At 49.9% G+C, this 19020-nt stretch overlaps 1 protein-coding gene across 3 annotated transcripts; it reads right to left on the bottom strand.

Annotated features, from left to right (window-relative positions):
- Nucleotides 1-7102: 7102 nt before the first annotated feature.
- ARRB2 (arrestin beta 2) lies at nucleotides 7103-15806 on the bottom strand. Of its 3 annotated transcripts, XM_019665028.1 has the most exons (15): nucleotides 15687-15806; nucleotides 12764-12794; nucleotides 12072-12132; nucleotides 11915-11959; nucleotides 11494-11690; nucleotides 11148-11207; nucleotides 10669-10736; nucleotides 10414-10549; nucleotides 10111-10195; nucleotides 9747-9819; nucleotides 9184-9321; nucleotides 8222-8305; nucleotides 8047-8126; nucleotides 7879-7933; nucleotides 7103-7603 (listed from the first exon to the last, which is right to left on the bottom strand). In XM_019665028.1, exons 1-15 carry the CDS (start codon nucleotides 15707-15709, stop codon nucleotides 7510-7512), a joined length of 1230 nt encoding a protein of 409 aa, XP_019520573.1. In that variant the 5' UTR covers nucleotides 15710-15806; the 3' UTR covers nucleotides 7103-7509. The 3 variants fall into 3 exon arrangements, with proteins under 3 accessions (XP_019520573.1, XP_019520574.1, XP_019520575.1); XM_019665029.1 differs by lacking the exon at nucleotides 12764-12794; XM_019665030.1 differs by lacking the exons at nucleotides 11148-11207; nucleotides 11494-11690; nucleotides 11915-11959; ... (1 more) ...; nucleotides 12764-12794; nucleotides 15687-15806 and adding an exon at nucleotides 11037-11141.
- Between the last annotated feature and the right edge of the window lie 3214 nt (nucleotides 15807-19020).

Raw genomic sequence — 19020 nt, 5'->3', positions numbered from 1 at the left:
TCCCCCAATTCCCCAGCACTGTTCCCATCCCCCCAATTCCCCAATAAAAATCTTAAAAAAAAAGACAACTATTAATACTTTTAGATAAGAGATATTGTAATAAAGGATTGAATCCAAGAAAACACACTTGAAAAATAAAACCATGAGGGAAAGAATGAAAAATCTAACAAAGGTCGAAAGAAATTGAGGAATAGTCCTAGCAAGTAAGCAAAAGAAAAGAGATGGCATATACAGGACAAAAAAAGAGAGAGAGAGAAAATATGAGAATCAGTCCAAGGGGCTTAAATTCTATAAGAGATCAGAGAAAATGAAGAGGAAGACAGGACTTGGCTTCCAGATGAAAAGGGACTATCAAGTGCCCAGCATCAAGGCACATCATGAAATAATCAGAACACTAGATGCAAAGAAAAAGATCTTGTAAAAACTTCCAGAGAGAACACAGACCACATACTAAATTTAAGGACCAGCAATCAGATTGGCGTTGGGCCTCTTAAGAGTAACACTTCAAACTAGAAGACAATGGATTGATGCTTTCAACCCACTGGGGAAAAGTGATTTCCAATCTGGAATTCTGTACTCCAGCTATGCTAGGGTGAAGGCTAAAAATGCAATGACTCAACAAAATAGAACTTAAAATTTTTTTCTCAAAAAACAGTTCAGTGTGGGTAGTTCAGTGTGCTGCACAGTCATACAGAGACCAAGCTAGCAATGCAGCTCTGCCATCTTTCAGGATGCTCAAAAAGTGTGGTCTGCAGGCCAACAGCATTAGCATTACCTAGAAGCTTGTTAGAAATGCAGAATTTCAGGCCCCACCACAGACCTGCTGAATCAATACCTGTGTTTGAAGATCCCCAGGTGATCTATATGCACAGTAAAATCTGAGAAACACTGTTCTAGGGCATTGTCTTCAGTGTCAAAACGGCATCCCTGAGTCCCCCCTGGCAGGAAAAGGGAAGAAAAAATGTAGAGAAGGCACACCTATCTCAGAGGTCTGGCTAGGAAGTGGCCCATATAAGTTCTGCTCACATTCCTTTGAAGAAAACTTAGTCATGTGGTCTCAACCAAATTGGGTTCTGGGAAATTCAGTCCTTACCTAGGTGGCCAGCTACTGTTCTAGCACTATGGAAGAAAAGATTTTAGCAGATATCTAGACTCTCACAACAGCCAAACTATCAATAAAGCAGATAGAATAAAGACATTTTGATATATACAGGATCTCAAAATTTTCTTCCAAGTACCTTTTCTCAGGTTATTAGAATTAGAATGAGATTAGAAGGCTCTTGGAGAGATCTCTTCAAGGAGATGAAAGAGATGAAGAGCTGTTTTGTTTTTGAGTGACTTGAGATGATAACTTTTGGAAGAGAGTATAGGGCAGAATTAGTGATAAATTCAGAGAATAAGCAAATTTTAAAATGACAGTTACTCAGGGAAAATAAAGTTGTGCAAGAAGAGAAAGATGATCAATATCACATGACTTAGCTATGAATAACATTTGCATAATCATAATAATGTAAATAGTGAATATTGATCTAACCCCAATTGATATAATTCTCTTGGGAGTGTGGGATGCAGGGGTGGGATAGAAAATGATCCATGGTGGGGCAGAGGGAAGAAAGGGAGTTCAGTTTTCACCTTACATGAAGGGGAGCCAGTGGATGGTGCTTAAAACAAAAACTAAGAAGTAGCAGAATGAGCATGTTGTTTAGCGATATGGAGGGAAATACCAAAGGAAACATCTAAATGAGGTGAAAGTAGTTGCCTCTGAGAAGGAAACTGGAGAGGGAAAGGGTTTACTCTTTATTGTAATAGGCCTTGTAGTCCTATCTGACTCCTTAACCTATGTGCATATATAGCTTTGAAAATAAATACAATAAAAATGAAAAGTGAGGGGCCGGCCGAGTGGCACATTAGTTAGGAGTTGGCTTGGGACTTCAGCTCTGAGTAGTAGGGCCCCGGTTCAGATCCCAAATGTGGGCCAGTGATGCTACGCCCTCTACAGCTAAGATGGTGAACAACAGCTCAACTTGGAGCTGGGCTGCTGTGAGTCGCAGTGGGGCTGGCCAGCAGCAGGCATGTGCTATTGTGAGCTGCCGTGAGCTGCTGTGAGCAGCTGTCCAATGGCTGGCGAGCGAATGCCTTTCCCGGGAAGAGCACAATGATAATACCACATGGGCCAGTGAAGCGTTGTCCTCCACAACTAGACTGAAGAACAAAAAAGGACAGCAACTTGTCTGTTCACCTTCCCCAATTCCCCAACGTTGTTCCCCTCCCCCAATTCCCCAATAAAATCTTAAAAAAAAAAGAAAAAAGGAAAGTGAAGGGAAATAAAGATAAACTTTACTCTGAAAGAGGCTTAGGTGTTGGAGGAGTGTTTTTCTCTTTGATTTCCTTTCTCCCTCCTTCCTTTCCTCCTTTGCTCAACACTCCCTCCCTTTCTCCCTTCCTTCCTTTAGTGGAAGAGACTTGTGTGGGCTTATGTACCATGGAAGAAGAACCAGTAGAGAGAGGCAGAGGTAGAAGAGATGGGAGTGGTTTGATGAATCAAGGTCTTAGAGGAGGTGGTGGGGGGGGGGGAGCAATCTGAGGACAGGTGGAGGGATTAGCTTTGAACTGGAGAAGGCATCTTACCTTGGTTATCTAGGAGAATTGGTATAGATAACAGTGTTTGTCAGTAGGAGGTGGGAAATTGAAATCATTCATCCCTTAGCTTAATCTCTGTGAAAAACAGAAGGCAAAGTCACTATAAGCGTGAGGAAGGTTTGCAAAATTAGTGAGTAGGATGGGAGCAGGAATGGGAGGTGATCAGGGATATGGAGAGGAGCAAAGGGTTATCAGCTATTGAGGGCCCAGCTGAGGTTAGGGACCATAAGTTTGTAGTGACCCCAAATCCGTACCCAGCACAGTGTTGGCACATAGGATGTGTTAAAAAATATTTGAAGAATGAACTAATAAATATGGTCGTGTGATTTTTCTCTGGCAGTGCTCAGCAGCCCAGGGTTGGAGCGGAGAAGGGTGGGGTTTGAGAGCAGGTTTTGTGAAGGGAGAAATTGATGGTGCTGATAAAATAGTGATTGATATGAGGATCTTAAAGTTTAGCCTGGAAAGAAAACGAAGTGTGAAATTGTGAGGAAACAGAAGGGCCAAGAGCTTTGTGACAAAAAAGTCAAAAAGCCATACAAAACATGATTATATTAGGCTACATTAAAATTTAAAACTTATGAATTATTAAAAATACCAGAAGTAAAATACTTTGAAACTAGAAGTGATGGTTGCACAACATTGTGAATGTACTAAATGCCAGTGAATTGTATACTATAAAAATGGTTAATTTTATGTCATGAATTTGACCTCAGTAAAAAAACAAAACCAAAACTAGAAACAAATGAAAAAACAACAAACTGGGAAAAAATATTTGCAAAATATGTGACAAAGGGCTGATTTCTTTACTACATAAAGAGCTCTTAGAGTACATTAAGAAGATAACATCAACCCAATAAATATGGTTCATCCGAACTCTTAAACAAAGAAATGTAAATTAAAACAGGGTGGAAAGGGGCAAATGGCTCAGTAGGTTAACAGCGCGAGCTCTGAGCAACAGGGTTGCCGGTTCGATTCCCACATGGTCCGGTGAGCTGCACCTGCGCTGAGCTGCCACTGAGCTGCCAACGGGTGGCAGGATGGCTCAGCTAGTGAGAGCATGTGCTCCTAACAACAAGATTGCTCGTTTGACTCCTGCATGGGATGGTGGGCTATGCCCACTCATGACTAAGATTGAACACGGCACCTTGAGCTGAGCAGCCACAAGCTGCCAAAGGGTGGCCGGATGGCCACTGGACTTGGAGCTGAGCTAGCTGCGCCCTCCACAACTAAGATTTAAGGACAACGACTTGGCTGTTCCCCTTCCCCAATAAAATCTTTAAAAAAAGAAAAGAAAAGAAACCAGGATGGTAAAACATGTCACTTGCTTGACTGGCCATGATAAAAAGATGCTCACCCTCTTTGATCCACCGATTCTACTTTTGAGAATTTGCCCTGCAGATATATTTTACTTGGGCAAAAGGACATATCTTCAAAGATAATTATTGTTATACTCTTTGAATTAGCAAAAGAGTGGACATCCTTCCTGTCCATTGATAGGAAACTGGTACAAATAAATGACATTTAGGCGATGGAAAGCTGTGCAGCTCTTTAAAAGAATGAGGTAGATCTATATGTATATTAGAGGAATGCTCTCCGAGCTACATTAGTAAGGGAAAAAAGCAGGGTGTAGAAGAGTATTCATAGGATGCTACTGTCTGTATTTAAAGGGGGAAATATAGCCATGAATATGACTGAGTCTGAAGAATATCTTTGGAAGAATAATCAAGGAACTGATGATAGAGGTTGCCTGTGGGAATGAGAAATAGGAGGCTGGGAATCAGAGACAAGAGAGAGCCTTTTCACTGTTTGAATTTTGTTTTTTTTGAAACCATGTGCATGTTGTACTTTATTAAAAACATAAAAAAGGCATTGTTTCTCAAAGTGTGTGCGAATTCAAAATCCATATTTCATGGATTCTTCCTGGTACCACTGAGTCAGAATCTGGGAAAGTAGAGCCTGGGACTCTGTGTCTTTGTCTTGCCTCCCAAAGGATTCTGATTCATCTGAAAAAACTTGAGATCCAGGCCAGCAGAGTGGCTCAGTTGGTTAAGAGTTGGCTTAAGAGCATGAGCTCCAAGCAACAGGGCCGCCGGCTCGATTTCCACATAGGCCAGTGATGCTGCACCTGAGCTGAGCTGTCACTGAGCTGCCAACAGGTGGCAGGATGGCTCAGCTGGTGTAACAACAAGATTGCCTGTTCGATGGTGGGCTATGTCCACCCACAACTAAGACTGAACTTGGCACCTTGAGCTGAGCTGCCGCCCGGATGGCTCAGTGGATAGAGCGTGTGCACTTAACAACAAGACTGCTGGGCTTGACTCCTGCGTGGGATGGAGGCTACGCCCACCCGCAACTAAGACTGAACACAGCACCTTGAGCTTAGAGGCCACGAGCTGCTGACGGGAAGCCAGATGGCGACTGGTGCCCTTCACAACGACGACTGAAGAACAACTTGGCTGTTCCCTTCCCTCAATTCCCCAATGAAATCTTTAAAACAAAACAAACAAACAAACAAACTCTTGAGATCCTTGGGCCAAGAGCTCAGAGGTCAAGGAGCAGGTTCCCAGGAGTTAGAGGAATGCTCTATGTGATAAGGACCGGGGTGCAGCGTAGGCTGCTACTGTGGAAGGGTAAGCAAGGTCATTGGTATTGTGGCAGCACTTAAAGCTTGTGGGTAAATAATGATTTAATTAGACGTCATGAGCCAACATTGACTAAAGGCTTGTATGGACTGTCCCATGTGCCTTACCAGCCTCATCTGAAACTACTTTGCCCCCTGGCTGTCTTTGTTGTAGTCCTTCTGGCCCTTGAAATACTGCTGTTCCTTCCTGCCTTCATGTCTTCTTGTGGTGTTGCTATCACCCAGGATGCTGGAACGCCTATCTTTCAGCTCTGTGCTCAAAGGTCACTTCCTCCAGGGAAATCATCCCCAAAACCCAGCCTATGTCAGAACTCCTTGTCATGTGTTGTTGTTGTTTTTCTTTTTTTAGCTGAGCCATCCTGCCACCTGTTGGCAGCTCAGCAGCAGCTCAGCTCAGGAATTGAACCAGTGACCCTGTTGCTCAGAGCTTGCGCTCTTGAGTGAACTCTTAACCAACTGAGCCACTCGGCCGGCCCTCCCTTCATGTGTTCTGATAGCTCCCGTACTTCTCCTTTGGAGCACAGATATTGTAATTAAATAATTGGGGAATGATTTAATGTTTGTTTTAGTCACTACTATGTCTCTATACTATGCCTGGTACATAATAGGGACTTAAAAATCAGGATTGTTCATGGAATGAATGAACGAGCCTTAAGAGGAAAAGGAGAGAAAGGCTGGGCTACAGGAGTGGGAGTGGGTGATGGTGAGGAATGTCAGCTCTGCCTGGGGCTTTCGCCAGGCAGCCTCTGAGGAAGGGCAGAGGGGCAGCGGTTGGATGTAGCTTCTTGGACGTGCCCACAGCAGCATGACTCTTTGGCTGCCTAAAGCCTTGGCTTGTGTGTCGGACTGTTAAGTCCCAGGCTCCATGGAGATACTGTGTGGCTTGTGTCCGGGGAGGCCTGCAGCTGTGGTCTCACTGAGCCCCAGGAATGGACTGCTTGAGCAACCATAAGGAGCAGTGGAAATGAACACTCTCTGTTACAACAGGTCACCGTGCCGTCATGTGTGTCAGCCACAACAGGGAAGGGCCTGCCCTGCCCAGCCAGCTCCCAAGAGCTTCTAGTCTTCAGGGAAGTGGATTTTTCCCCCTATAAATGAATGAATGACTTTGTCGCTTTATTAAACTGTACCCTTGAGTTTGGACTGACCAAATCAAGTTTTGATGTTTACCTTGGAACACAGGTACAGCCCAATCATTCAATAAACATTTATTGACAGCCTGTGGGCCAGGTACCATGCGGGTGCAGAGGAGATAAGGTCCTCACCCACAAGCTAACAAACTCATGGATGAGCACAATGTATACTCCTTAAATGCTACATAGAAAACACACACACTCATGCCTATTAGAAGGTTTATTCTTTATGCTCAGAAACAAAGAAGTGGCCTTACCCCCCAAAGGGTCTCATCTTGAAGGAATGAGAGGCAGAGATAATGACAGGAGCGGGTGTTGGTGTGAGATTGAATGTGGGAGGTTTTTTTTGTTTTTTTAAGATTTTATTGGGGAATCGGGGCAGGGGAACAGACAAGTTGCTGTTCTTTTGTTCTTCAGTCTAGCTGTGGAGGACGTCGCCTCACTGGCCCATGTTGGTATTAACATTGTGCTCTTCCCAGGTGAGGCAGTCGCTCGCCGGCCATTGGACAGCCGCTCACAGCTGCTCACGCTGGCTGCTGGCCGCCGGCCACTCACAGTAGCTTATAGCAGCCCACTGCAGCAGGGGCTGCAGCCTACACCATCGCCTCATGGCAGCCCAGCTCCAGGTTGAGCTGTTGTTCACCATCTTAGCTGTAGAGGGCGCAGCATCACTGGCCCTCATGTGGGATCCGAACCTGGGCCCTGCTGCTCAGAGCTGGCGTCCCAAGCCAACTTTTAACTAATGTGCCACTCGGCCAGCCCGAATGTGGGAGTTTTTCTCCCCCCTTTTCCTACTATCCACTTTTCAGTGTCCCCCTCTAAAAAATTTAGGTATGAACACAGCTTGCCACCCATTGGGGGGTTGGGGAAGCACGGCTGTAATAAAAATATTAATGCCCACGTTCAACAAGAGATGGGTCCAGTGCGTATCTGATGGGGATAGGAGAAGGCAAGAGGGAAGGGGTTGGTTGAGGAAGCTGCTGGATGGAGGGGAAGGGAAAAGAGGCTGGGACCTACCCCAAAATGAAAGTGGGGATCTTGGTCCTGCCCCTACCTCTCCCAGCACCATCCACTCCCTTCCTCCAGCCCCCCTTCCTAGCAGAACTGGTCATCGTAGTCCTCATCCTTCATCCCCTTCAGCCGAAGCCGGGCAAAGTCTTCAAACACAATGTCGTCATCTGTGGCATAGCTTGGTGGTAGAAAGGAACGGGGTGAGGTGAAGGCTTCAGACTCTCTTCTTGACCTCCCACTCCCCTCCAGAGACTGGTATTACAGTGGCAATGGGACTTCAGGTATTTGCAGGAAGGGGCAGTAATAGGCAGCTCACAAGACTATCATGGATATGATGCTTCAGCCATCCCTCCCCCAAAAGAGAAAGAAACAGGAGGGTAGAAGGTAGATTTGAATGTTACAGGAATCTTTGTCCAAAGAGTCAAAGGTAGGAAGGGAGGGGATGAGGCTTACTTGGTATCAAATTCAATGAGGTTGGTGTCCACAGGGGCATCTGTTTCAGGAGCAGCTGAGGGGAGGAGGAAAGTGGGTGGGTGGGTGGTTGTGGGAAGGACCAGCTTTTCTCCACTGGTCTGGCTTCAGGCCCTCCCTTTGGGGGCTTGGGGTGGGTGGCATGCTCACCTGACTGGGGTCTGGGGGGGGCGATGTGGTCATGGGGCTTGGGGTGCATAAGAACAAAAGGCAGCTCCACAGAGACATCCCTGGGGAGGGAAGAAGCAGCATGAAGAGATGACGACAATGCAGAGCTGGAGGAAACCATTGCAAACCCTACCCCAGGCTGCCCCACCATACTTACCCGCCGCGAGATACCACCAGCTTCACCTTGACCCTGTACGACACCAGGATCCCCAGCACCTCCTTGTTGGCACCCTCTTTCACGCTACAATTGGGGGGAGAAGCTGGACCAGGGCCCATTGTCCTGCACCCTAACCCACCCTTGGAGCTCCCATCAGCACCCTGAGCAGAAGCACAAATTTGCACCAGCCCCCAAGGCTCCAGGGGCATAGGCTGTTCTGTCGTCATAGTGAAGTACCCCACACCATCCCTCTGCACAGAAGACTCCCGTGGCGTCTCACCTTTCTCACGCAAAGCTGAAGTCCTTGTTACCTAACAGCCCTGTATTGTCTTGCTCTTCATTAGCCCTCCGACCCCACCTCCTACTCTTGTAGTTCATTCTCACCGCACTGGCCTCCAGGCCTGCTGTGTGTGGTCATGCAGTGTGTACCCTGGACGAAGGCACCAGTAGGGGTGAAATCCAGCCCTTACTTTGTGAAGCCCTAACTCCGGGGCTGCTCCTGCCCAAAGGCACAATGGCACCAAAGCAGCCAGCAGTGGCTCTGCTGGCCTCCTCGCACTTCTCAGGCACGCTGGTCCAGTCCACCTCTGGGTCTTTGTGTTTGCAGCTCTCTGCCTAGCCTAGAACATTCTCCCTGCATATCCACATGCCTACTTCCTTTGGGTCCTTACTCAAAGTTCACCTCTGGATTATGCCTTCCCCTGCCCCCGTCTCTACTTCCTATCTCCCTTCTCTGCCTTGTTTTTTCTCCTTAACACTGGTCACAAAACACTATATATTTTACCCATTATCTGATTTGTCTGTCCTCCCTCCCCTAAAATGTAAGCTACTCTTCGTCTCTTCTGTTCACTGGTAGAGCCCTGGCATCTAGGACAGAGCCTGGCGCACAGCTGGCACTGAATGAATATCTGTCTCCTGGGCTGCAGGAGAACCCCCTGCTCCATATCCAGCCCCACCCTCACATGGTGCTGGAAGCCAGGTTGGTGTCCTCGTGCTTCAGCTTCCCATCCAGGGCAAGACCACGCTTCTCCCGGTTGTCACTGAGCAGTGGGGTGACCGTGTACACCTTGCAGAACGTGGAACTGGGAGATACCTGGTCACTGGGTGGTGGGACAAGAGAACAAGACTCTTGGAGGGGCCAGGATGGGCAAGGGGCAGGCTCTACCCCTATCACTAGCCCCTTCTATCTTTGGGCACACATCATAAGGGAGCAGGTTTTGGCTCAACCCACTCAAGGAAATGAATAGCTCAGAGATAATCAACTGTGGAGGGAATGCCCTTGAAAGTGGAGACAGTTTGGGAAGAATTCCACCCTCACTTCACATTCTCCTGGGCCTACTCTTCTCGGCAATAGGACTGCAGGTATTTGCAGGAAGGGGCAATAATAGGCAGCTCACAAGGCTATCATCGATTTGATGCTTCAACCATCCCTCCCCCAAAAGAGAAAGAAACGGGGTAGAAGGTAGATTTGAACATTACAATCTTTTCCCCTGAGATTGAGACCCAGGGCTGTGCTGATACTCACTCTTGTTCGATCTGAGCCACAGGACACTTGTACTGGGCAGTGCTGAAGAGGCAGATGTCGGCATACTGTCTCACTGTGGGGTGGGGCGGGGTCAAGCAGCTCTGCATGGAGCGCAGACTCCCGCCCCACTCCAGACCACGTGGCAAGGGCCCCAGGCCCACACTACTCCACCCCCTGACCTGTGGCCCTCCCCGTAGTAGCCGTAATCACCTGGCCCATATCTCATTCTGGGACAGCCTAAATTCTTGGAGCCCTGGTGGGTCTCCAGCACAGGGGTATGTATGTCCTTGGGCTGAGATCATGCAGAAGCCACATATGTAGCAGCTCCCTCCCCCAAGACCCGCTTCCAACCCCCAGCTCCTACCAGAGACTCTGATCTTCTTGATGGTCTTGGTGGAGTTGTTGGTGACGTGGACATTGACATTAAGAGGCTCCCCGTGGTAGTACAGCTTTTGAGCGGAAGAGGGTCAAGTTAATTGGCTCTAGTCTCACAGGTCCCATTATCAGTGTGCCCCTGACACACATTGTTTGGCCTCCTCCCTCTAAACCCAAGCCCACAGCAACTCTCCACAGCTAGCTAAGGCAGCCTCCTTTGAAGACACCATATTGACTTCCCCCCAGGGTCTGGCTTGCACTGTAGCACCTACATCACCCTCTCACACCCCACCTCCTTGTCCAGGGAAGCCTCAAGGTGCAGGGACCGGTCAGACATGAGGAAGTGGCGTGTGGTTTCAGCTGAAGGCTGGGGGCCGGGTTTCTCTGGGGCAAACTGCACCTTTCGGATCACCAGACGCACAGAGTTCCTGGGAGTGGGAGGGGTCAGTCCTTAGACACCAAACACCCACTTCCACCTCCCACAGGGGCTGGGGCTCCAGGAGCATGGAGAGAATGGACAAATCACAGGGGAGATGGCTTCCCTCACCTTTTGTGGCTTTTCTCTTCTAGTGATTTGGCACAGAAGGCTCGAATCTCAAAGTCTACCCCGCAGGCCTCAGGAAGGGAAAAAAAGATCCCATCTTATTCAAGGCCCCTGCCACCACCACCACTCCCTTCCTTCCCTCTTCCCTGGTCTTGGGCAGGGACCCTTGCCCCATCCTGGTTTGAGGAGCATAGGGCCTGGCCCTTCCTCCTCTGCCTCCCTGAGGCTTGGCATCTGTCAGAAGTTTGGTCCTGGCTGCGCAAGATGAGCCCTTGTACCCAGGTACATGCAGGTTAAGAGCAGGAAGCAGTGTCACACGTGAACAGTGACCATCCCATACACACCCCACATCCACTGGGGACATTACCTACCTTTTGTCCCACCCTGGCTTCTCCTCGACAGCCCACTCCCATCTCAGGTGCTTCCAACTCCTGCTGGACCCTGCTCTGCCCCACAAGCCCTCAGAACCGTTCCTCCCATACCTTCCCTGTGTCCTCTGGGCCTGGCTGCAGGGTGACAGAGCAGGGCAGATTCTGGGGTATCTGTGGCAGAGGAAAGGAGAGGCTTCAATTCCTCCAGAAGCCCCAAAATCTTCCAATCTCAACTTCAGAGTCTGGAGAAGTCTTGGGGGTGAGAAAGGAAGAAGGAAGGGGCCCCAGGGAGGAGGCAGAGAGGCAAGCACTTCCTGAATGCAGGGTGACCCTGAAGGGAGGTGGGTCTAGGGGACCCTCCTTACTGTTTTTACCAGATCTGCCTGTAACAGGTGCTTCACCCCCCAAACACAGTCCCAAACCCCTTGCCCTGAAGAGGGTGGGGGGGCATCCTCACTGTGAAAAAAAAGGGGTGGGCATGCTGGCCCAGCTTCCTCAGCAGCCGGTCCTGCAGGCGGGTGGGGGGCCGGGGTGGGTTGGGCATTGGGGGGAAGGCCTGGTAGGTGGCGATGAACAGGTCTTTGCGGAAGGACAAGCCCAGCACATCCAGGTCTTCACGGCCATAGCGGAAGGCGCAGGTGAGGGTCACAAACACTGGCAAGGGAGGGCAAGGTGAGATGGTCAGGAACCCCCCCCCTTCCCCAGTCCCTCCAGTCCCTAGCAGCAGCCGCTGTTCCTCAACAGCTTAAGACTTGCCTGAATCCTACTCCTGGCTTCTGCCTCAGCCTTCTATCTCTCTGGGGCCCCTCTCAATGCCAGCCCATTTCACTTCCCTGCCTCCCCACTTCCCCTTGGACTCTTGGAATTGGGGCCAGTACCTTTGCGGTCCTTCAAGTAGTCAGGGTCCACAAGCACCACACCATCTAGGAGAGGGACACATGAGGTCACTTCCCATTGGGGCCTCACCTCTGTTGCTGGGCCCAGGAACTTCTTCCCCTCTTGTAAGACGAGATGCCCTTTTTTGGGTACACTTACCTACAGGATCCACTTTGTCCAGGTGATCTACAAAGTCCCGCTTGCCCAAGTACACAGTGAGCTGAGGATGGAGAGGGGTCACAGGGAAGATTGGGTAGGAGGGTGGTAGGGCATCAGAGCCTCACACGGGGCTGCCCTACCCCTGGTCTTCCCAGGCTGGGGTTTCCAGGAGTTTCTCCTGGTTTCCTCTCAGTAGGGCTAGAAAGGGAGAATGGTGGGGCTTCCCAGACTACCCTACCATGAGGCTTTTTAGCTGTTCCCTAATACCTTTTCACACCTCTGCCTACCAGTTGGGTGTGTGTGGGTTTGTGGGTCAACTGCCAATTAGGGAGGGGCTGTGGGTGGAGTGGGGGGTGGCTCTCCAGGGGATCAGAGGCAAACAGGCCATAGCCTGGGGGCTGTTAATTGTTCCCAGCCGCAGGCACCCTCGGTTGGTTCCTAAGAGGGCTATAGGCATGGGCTTCTGGCTCCTCCCCCTTGGTCTTGCTTAGGGACCCAGGTCTGTCTCCACCCAGCTCTGCGGCTGGCTCAGGCAGAGCAGCCTTTGCGGCAAGGGGCTTCAGGAGGAAAGGAAGTCGGCTCTTAGTTGTCACAGGAAGTGGGGAGCTAGGGGTTGGGGATCGTCTGGGGGCAAGCTGGGCTTTGTAAGGGCCCAGGGAGGGTCAGGAAGAGAAGCACTGTGGAAGACTCACCTTGCAGTTAGGGCTCGACTTCTTGAAGACCCTAACAAAACAGAAAGGGAAACCCCACTGCCTCCCTCAGATTCAGCAGGGACCCCAGCACCAGGACCTTGTCCCACCCCAGCCTGAGAAGCAGAGCTTACCCAGGATTCCTGCCTGGAGGCTTTGGGACTTTGCCCAACCCTACCCTATCCCACTTTTTTCCCAGAAGGAAAGGTAACCACAGGTCCTAAATAGTCCCAACATGGCATCCCCTAAAGCTGGCTGTCATGTCAAACGCCCCCTCCCATCACTAGTTCCACTCCTCCCATGGCAATAGCCACTGGATGCCACCGGAACCACCCTGGTTCTTCCCAGGGGACCTCCCCGAGGGGTCCTGAATGGGCAGGTTGCAGTATTGCCTATAAGACCTAACACTCTTTCCATCTCTGGTCTGCAGCTCTAAAAACAGGTGGAGTACTTGGAAGAGTAATGACCCTGGCCTTTGCCTCTAAAATGCTTTCTACTATAGGCACTAAGCTGTGACCCTACTCCATTAACTTCCAACCATCCCCATCTCTGATCTCAGCAGCTTAAAAGCCTGTCTTTCAAGGCCCAGCTCAGATATCACCTTTAGAAAGCAGATCTAGCCCAGACCCCGACTGCTCCTTTTTTTCCCCCGTTCCTGTCACACCTTGTTTATGTTTTACTGGTGGTGTGATACAATGCAAGGGCAGTTAGCTGTGTACCGTCTACTGCACTAGATAGATTGTGCGCATCAGAGGCCTTATTCATTTAGGCATCCCCAGCACAATGTCAGCCATACAACGATGGTGATGCTAACATTTACTGGGTGAATACTCCACGCTCAGCACCATTTAAAGTGTTCCATGTGTGTTTTAATACTCTTAATAATCCAACAATGGAGGTTCTAATATTCCTATTTTATAGGTGAGGAAACTGAGGCACAGGAGAGATCAAGTATTTTGCCTAAGGTCACAGTGTAAATAGTGGACAAACAGGCAGTCTGACTCAAACTCCACGCTCCTAGTCACCAAACTATTATACTACCGTGCCTCTCTAATTGGCATCAAGTTTGTTGAATTGAAGGGGATTCACTTCCTGGTTGCTGAAACAACTAAGCCTGGACTCTACCCACTGCTGAAAAGGTATGAAGTGTCTGGCAACTCCAATGCTCTGGCCACTTGTGGGCTTGTTCTTTGCTGTACCACCTCCCAATCCATTCTGCCTTAGCAGTAATCCCTAGGAAGGGTCACCATATAGAAACTGAAATCCTGCCAACTGGCCATGTTTCCTCCAACCCTACCACCCGTTTCTGCTATAACAACTTCATCTGCCCCTTCTTTCCAGAAGGCCAAGCTATCCAAAGGCCATTAGGCAAAAGGTATGGAGGTCCCAATGTATCCCCATCAATAAAGGAGAGTAAACAGTGATATAGGGGCAGCTAGAATAAGCACCCCACCTCTTATACCAACTTGGGGACTGATTGCAATGGCATCATCCAGCTCTCCCTCCTCTTTATTCTGGTTTTCCTATTTGTCCCAGGGTTTCTTCCTATTAGGAACCCTGGCAGAGGGCTACGGCTGACTGCCATAATCAGTTGGCTAACTGGAATGTGGCTTTGGGGTCATTTCCCTGGAGCAGCTGCAGGGCACCTGCCCTCTGGATCCTAATCCAGCCAACCTCCCGCCATACTAGGGAGGAGTAGCCTGTGTATACTGAGACTGGCCAAGGAGGCGGAGTGTGGGGGTGATCAGGGAGGTGCCTAGTGAGGGGGGGCACAGAAGCAGATGCCCCCTCACACTTCCTGCTATTCTCTCCATTTCCTGTGGCCCAGAATTTGATGGGGGTTGGGGGAGTTGTGCCAAGTCAGCAGTCCCCCTTTGGTCCATCCTTCCTCCTCCCTGACCACATAACGGAAATCGGGGGCCTCCCTCAAGTGACTTCCCCTTTCTCTGGGGTGTTTAACCCCTAATCCAGGACACCAATCCTTCCTCTCATCATCTAATACTGGTTGACTTGGTGCTTAGAAACCTGGGTTCTCCTACTCTATGGGTGGGGAGTGGTGGGACTTATATGATCATGTTTTGCAGAACAAGTGACAGCTCAGGACCAGGCCCCTAATTCCTGATCCCCTGTGGATAGAGGCATACAGCCCCAGTCTTTTCCTCTTTTGCTCCAGCTCCCCAGGGACTTAGGCATTCACCCACTGCCCCCTTGGGGGCGTTGGGTCACAACAGGAAGTGGATTTTGCTAGAGACCAAAAAAGAGAACTCGGGTGTCAGTGGAAGGAAGGAGACTCGATTGCACAGAAAACATCCGGGGAGTGGATGGCGTGCCCAGAGTAGATATTGTCTCCTCTCACCCCCAGTAAGAAGGATAAGACCCAGACTCAGGGAGGGTCGCCACGCACTTTGCTCCCCTAAGATGAGGCCGTTGCTCCTAGCAACCTCAGGGAAGGCAGAAGTTTGGAAGCGGTGCTACCCGGCCTTCAGGACAGGTGGGGGCAGCTCCACTGCCTGTGGGGTATTGGACAGGAGGCTTTCCAGTGGATGGGCACGAGTCAAGGGGGAATCCCTCTCCGGGTATCCAGCCTGCCCGTACCCGACCCCTAGGGGCTGGCCACCTGCTCCTCCTTCCTCTGCCCCTGCATCGCAGCCTGCACGGGAGAATCCAGTCGTCCGGCCCCCACATCCCTGTGAGAACCCAGACGCCGCTATCCTGATCCCCTTCAGCACTCGCTTTCTGCAGGGGCCCTGGCATGCGTCCCCCTTATTATCCTGGAGGACCTAGGCGTGCGGCTCCAGATGGCTGCCCCCTAGGGACCCAGGCGTCCGGCTCCCGATTCTCTCCGCGGTGTCCTTGTCTGTAAACCGTCCCGGTACCCGCCCCGAGCCGCCGCCCACGTCCCGCCGCGTGGCCCCACCTCCCTTACCTGGTCCCGGGTTTCTCCCCCATGGTGCGCGCGCCCGCCGCCCGCCGCCCGCCGGGTTCGCGGCTCGCTCGCAGCCTCCTAGCCCGCAGCCAGGTCCCTGCTCCTCCCCGCGCCACTGCGCACGCGCGCCCTCCGCTCTTTCTCCTCTTCCCCCTCCCCACCCACCCCTCCCTCGGATCCTCGGGAACCGGGGCCAGACGCGTCAGCCCGGATCGCGCGCGCCACCGCGCTGCCCGCCCTCTTCTCTCAGACACGCGTTGTGATTGGCTCTGCCTCCGTCCCCTCCGTACTCCAGCCCCACCCCTCCGCGGGGATCCCTGCTCCCTGCAATTTTCGCCCATCTCTCCGCCCCTCCTCACTCCACTTATGAACTGATTGGGCTCCCTTAAACGAAGACGCCCGCCTTCTAGGATTAGGGTCCTTTGATTGGCTCCTTGCATGAAGGGGGTCCCCTCCCCTTTGTTTGCATTCTCAGTGGCAGCCGAGGCGTTGAGGGTGGTGGGGGCGGTGGGATGAGCTCAAGTGAAATCTGGGAAGGGGGGTGAGGGGATGCACGTTGGGTGAGCGGTTCCAGTTGCATGATGCTTTAGTGCGCGCCGCTCACCTTAGTGCTTGCAGCAGCCTTTGGTCCGCCCTCCCGCTTCTTTATTGTGGTGTGTCAGCTCCTCCTGGTGTCTGTCTTAGATCTCTGCAGGGTTACTTTTCCTAATTTCTCTGATTACCCATCGCCTCCCTCCACTCATTGCAGCTAGCATCCATCCCTCCCTCCCTCCCTCCTTCCCTCTCTCCCTCCCTCCCTGCCTATTTTGTGCTAGTCACTATGCTGGGCGATGGGAATACAGACATGAATTAACATAGACCCTGACTCCCTAGTTTAGATGAGGAGACACATAAGTAGGTATTATGATCCCAGGAATGCTATAATGGAGGTACAGCTCAGAAGACAAAGCAACTACCAGCATTTGGCTGGGATGAGGGTGAAGGGAATGCAGGCTGTCTAGAGGAGAGGACATTTGAGGACAATCTTTTTGAATGGTGGGCAGAAGTTGAGAAAGGGTAACCCAAAGAGAGAGAAGGGGGAGGCACATTCTGTTCTGAAGTGTTTGTAGACAGCACGAGAGATAAGGCTGAGGAGGATCAGACTGGAACAGAGTGTGAAGGATTTTGTATAGCAGATGAAGGAATGAGACTGATGCCCTTCCCTGGAGGACAACACATGGATCCAATTTTTCAAAGATTTTATTGGGAAACTGGGGGTGAGAACAGCGTTGGGGAATCGGGGAAGGGGAACAGACAAGTCACAGTCCTTTTGTTCTTCAGTCTAGTTGTGGAGGATGTCACTTCACTGGCCCATATTGGTATTATCATTGCGCTCTTCTCAGCTGAGGCAGATCGGTCGCCGGCCATTGGACAGTCACTCACGGCGGCTCTCGGCTGCTCACGCCGGCTGTCGGCCATTCACAGTAGCTTAGGGCAGCCCACGGCAGCCGCACTGCAGTCTACGCTGTCACCGGCGACTCACAGCAGCCCAGCTCCAGGTCGAGCTGTTGTTCACCATCTTAGCTGTAGAGGGCGCAGCGTCACTGGCCCATGTGGGATCCGAATCAGTGGCCCTGCTGCTCAGAGCTGGTGTCCCAAGCCAACTCTTAACCAATGTGCCACTCGCCTGGCCCTGGATCCAGTTTTTTAAGCAAAGGAGTGGCATGATGAAATTTCTCTTTTAGAGAGATAATTCTGAGCAATGTGAAGGGCGGAGGGAGTCGGGCAAGGCTGTTGTAGACTAAAATTAGTTAAGGGAAGATGGTGAACCATAGAGTGGAAGGGAGAAGAAGGGCCAGGCTGAAGAGCCATTTCTAGGTCAAAATTGACTGGACTTTGGGAGGATGATGGATGACTGATATTTTGGATTTAAGGAGCTAAAGTATTTCTTCTTCTTCCATCTTTTTCCATACTCCCCCTGCTTTCCCCAGATGAACTTCATATTCCCCCTTCTACTTTTCTGTGCAACAAAAAGCAATATGCACACAGACATTTTCTGATATTATCTTTAAGGTTCAAATACATGCCTTGCTCACCAGCTGCCATCTCCCCAGCCCTCAGTTCTATCACTACCTTCTAAGCTCACTCTTCATTCCTTTCAAGATTTAACCATTTCTATTAGACTCATGAATCACTTTTGTCCAAGGGTCATGACGAGAAGGTAATGAGATCTGTATTGCTACATGTCTAAAGTGCTTTTGGAACTGAAAGGTAAGTGGTCTGCATGGAATTAAAACTACTGTATTAAAGGATACTAATAGAAAGACAAGTTTAGAAAAGTATTAAAGGCCAGTAAGAATGAGATAACACCATATTCCAGGTGAGAAAAACCATCATCAATTTCTCTGAAAATTGTCTATAAATTTAACTGCATATCAAAATAACAAAGGGACTTTTTTTGTGCACAAAGTAATCTAATAATTTGAATCTAATAAAAGTAAAATTCAAGAGTCGAATCCAAGGGCCGTTTTTACCCCTCTTGTTCTGCCCTCAGTCTAATCTTTCTTCAAGTCCTGGCATTCTACCTCCAAAATACATTAACCCATTGGGTTATTTTTTTCTCTATTTCTCCATCTCCAGTGCCATTCTGGACCTGATCACCATTCTCTTTCACCTGGCCTGTTACGATAGCCTCTTACTATGACTGCTTCATTGCTCTCCTTGCTTCCCTCCTCGTCCTCCAGTCCTTTCTCCACACAGGAACCAGAGTGGTTTTTTCAAATGTAAGTCAGTTCTTGTCACTCCCTGCTTAAAGCCCTTCAGCGGCTTCCAAATATGATAACAAAATCCCATCTTTTCACCTTGGCTTACTAGAATCCATAAGATCTGATCCATACTCACCTCTCTAACCTCAACAGACACCACATGTATCACTCTCCCTCTCTTTCTCTATCCTTGATCCAAACTAGCCTTCTTTCTATCCTCCAGCAAGCGCATTCCCACCTCAGAGCCTTTGCTCATGCTGCTGCTCTGTCTGGAGAAACTTTCCTTTGATTCTGTATGACTGACACCATCCTGCCATCCTCAGATAGGGCTTCTTTTTAAGAAGTCCCCATTCCAACCCACATCACTCTTTTATCATATTACCCTGCTTTTTAAAAAAATATAACTCATAACGCTATCCAGAATTTATTCATTTTCTTACTTATCTATTATCTCTTTTGTCTAAAATACAAATCACTTAAGGAGGGTCTTATCTTTTTTTTTTTTAGCTGAGCCATCCTGCCAGCTGTTGGCAGCTCAGCAGCAGCTCAGCTCAGGCCGGACTCAAACTGCTGTTGCTTAGAGCTCAAAC

Source organism: Hipposideros armiger, unplaced genomic scaffold (genome assembly GCF_001890085.2).
Source record: "Hipposideros armiger isolate ML-2016 unplaced genomic scaffold, ASM189008v1 scaffold_431, whole genome shotgun sequence".
Taxonomy (NCBI): Eukaryota; Metazoa; Chordata; class Mammalia; order Chiroptera; family Hipposideridae; genus Hipposideros; species Hipposideros armiger.
This window is presented reverse-complemented; position numbering and strand designations above follow the sequence as displayed.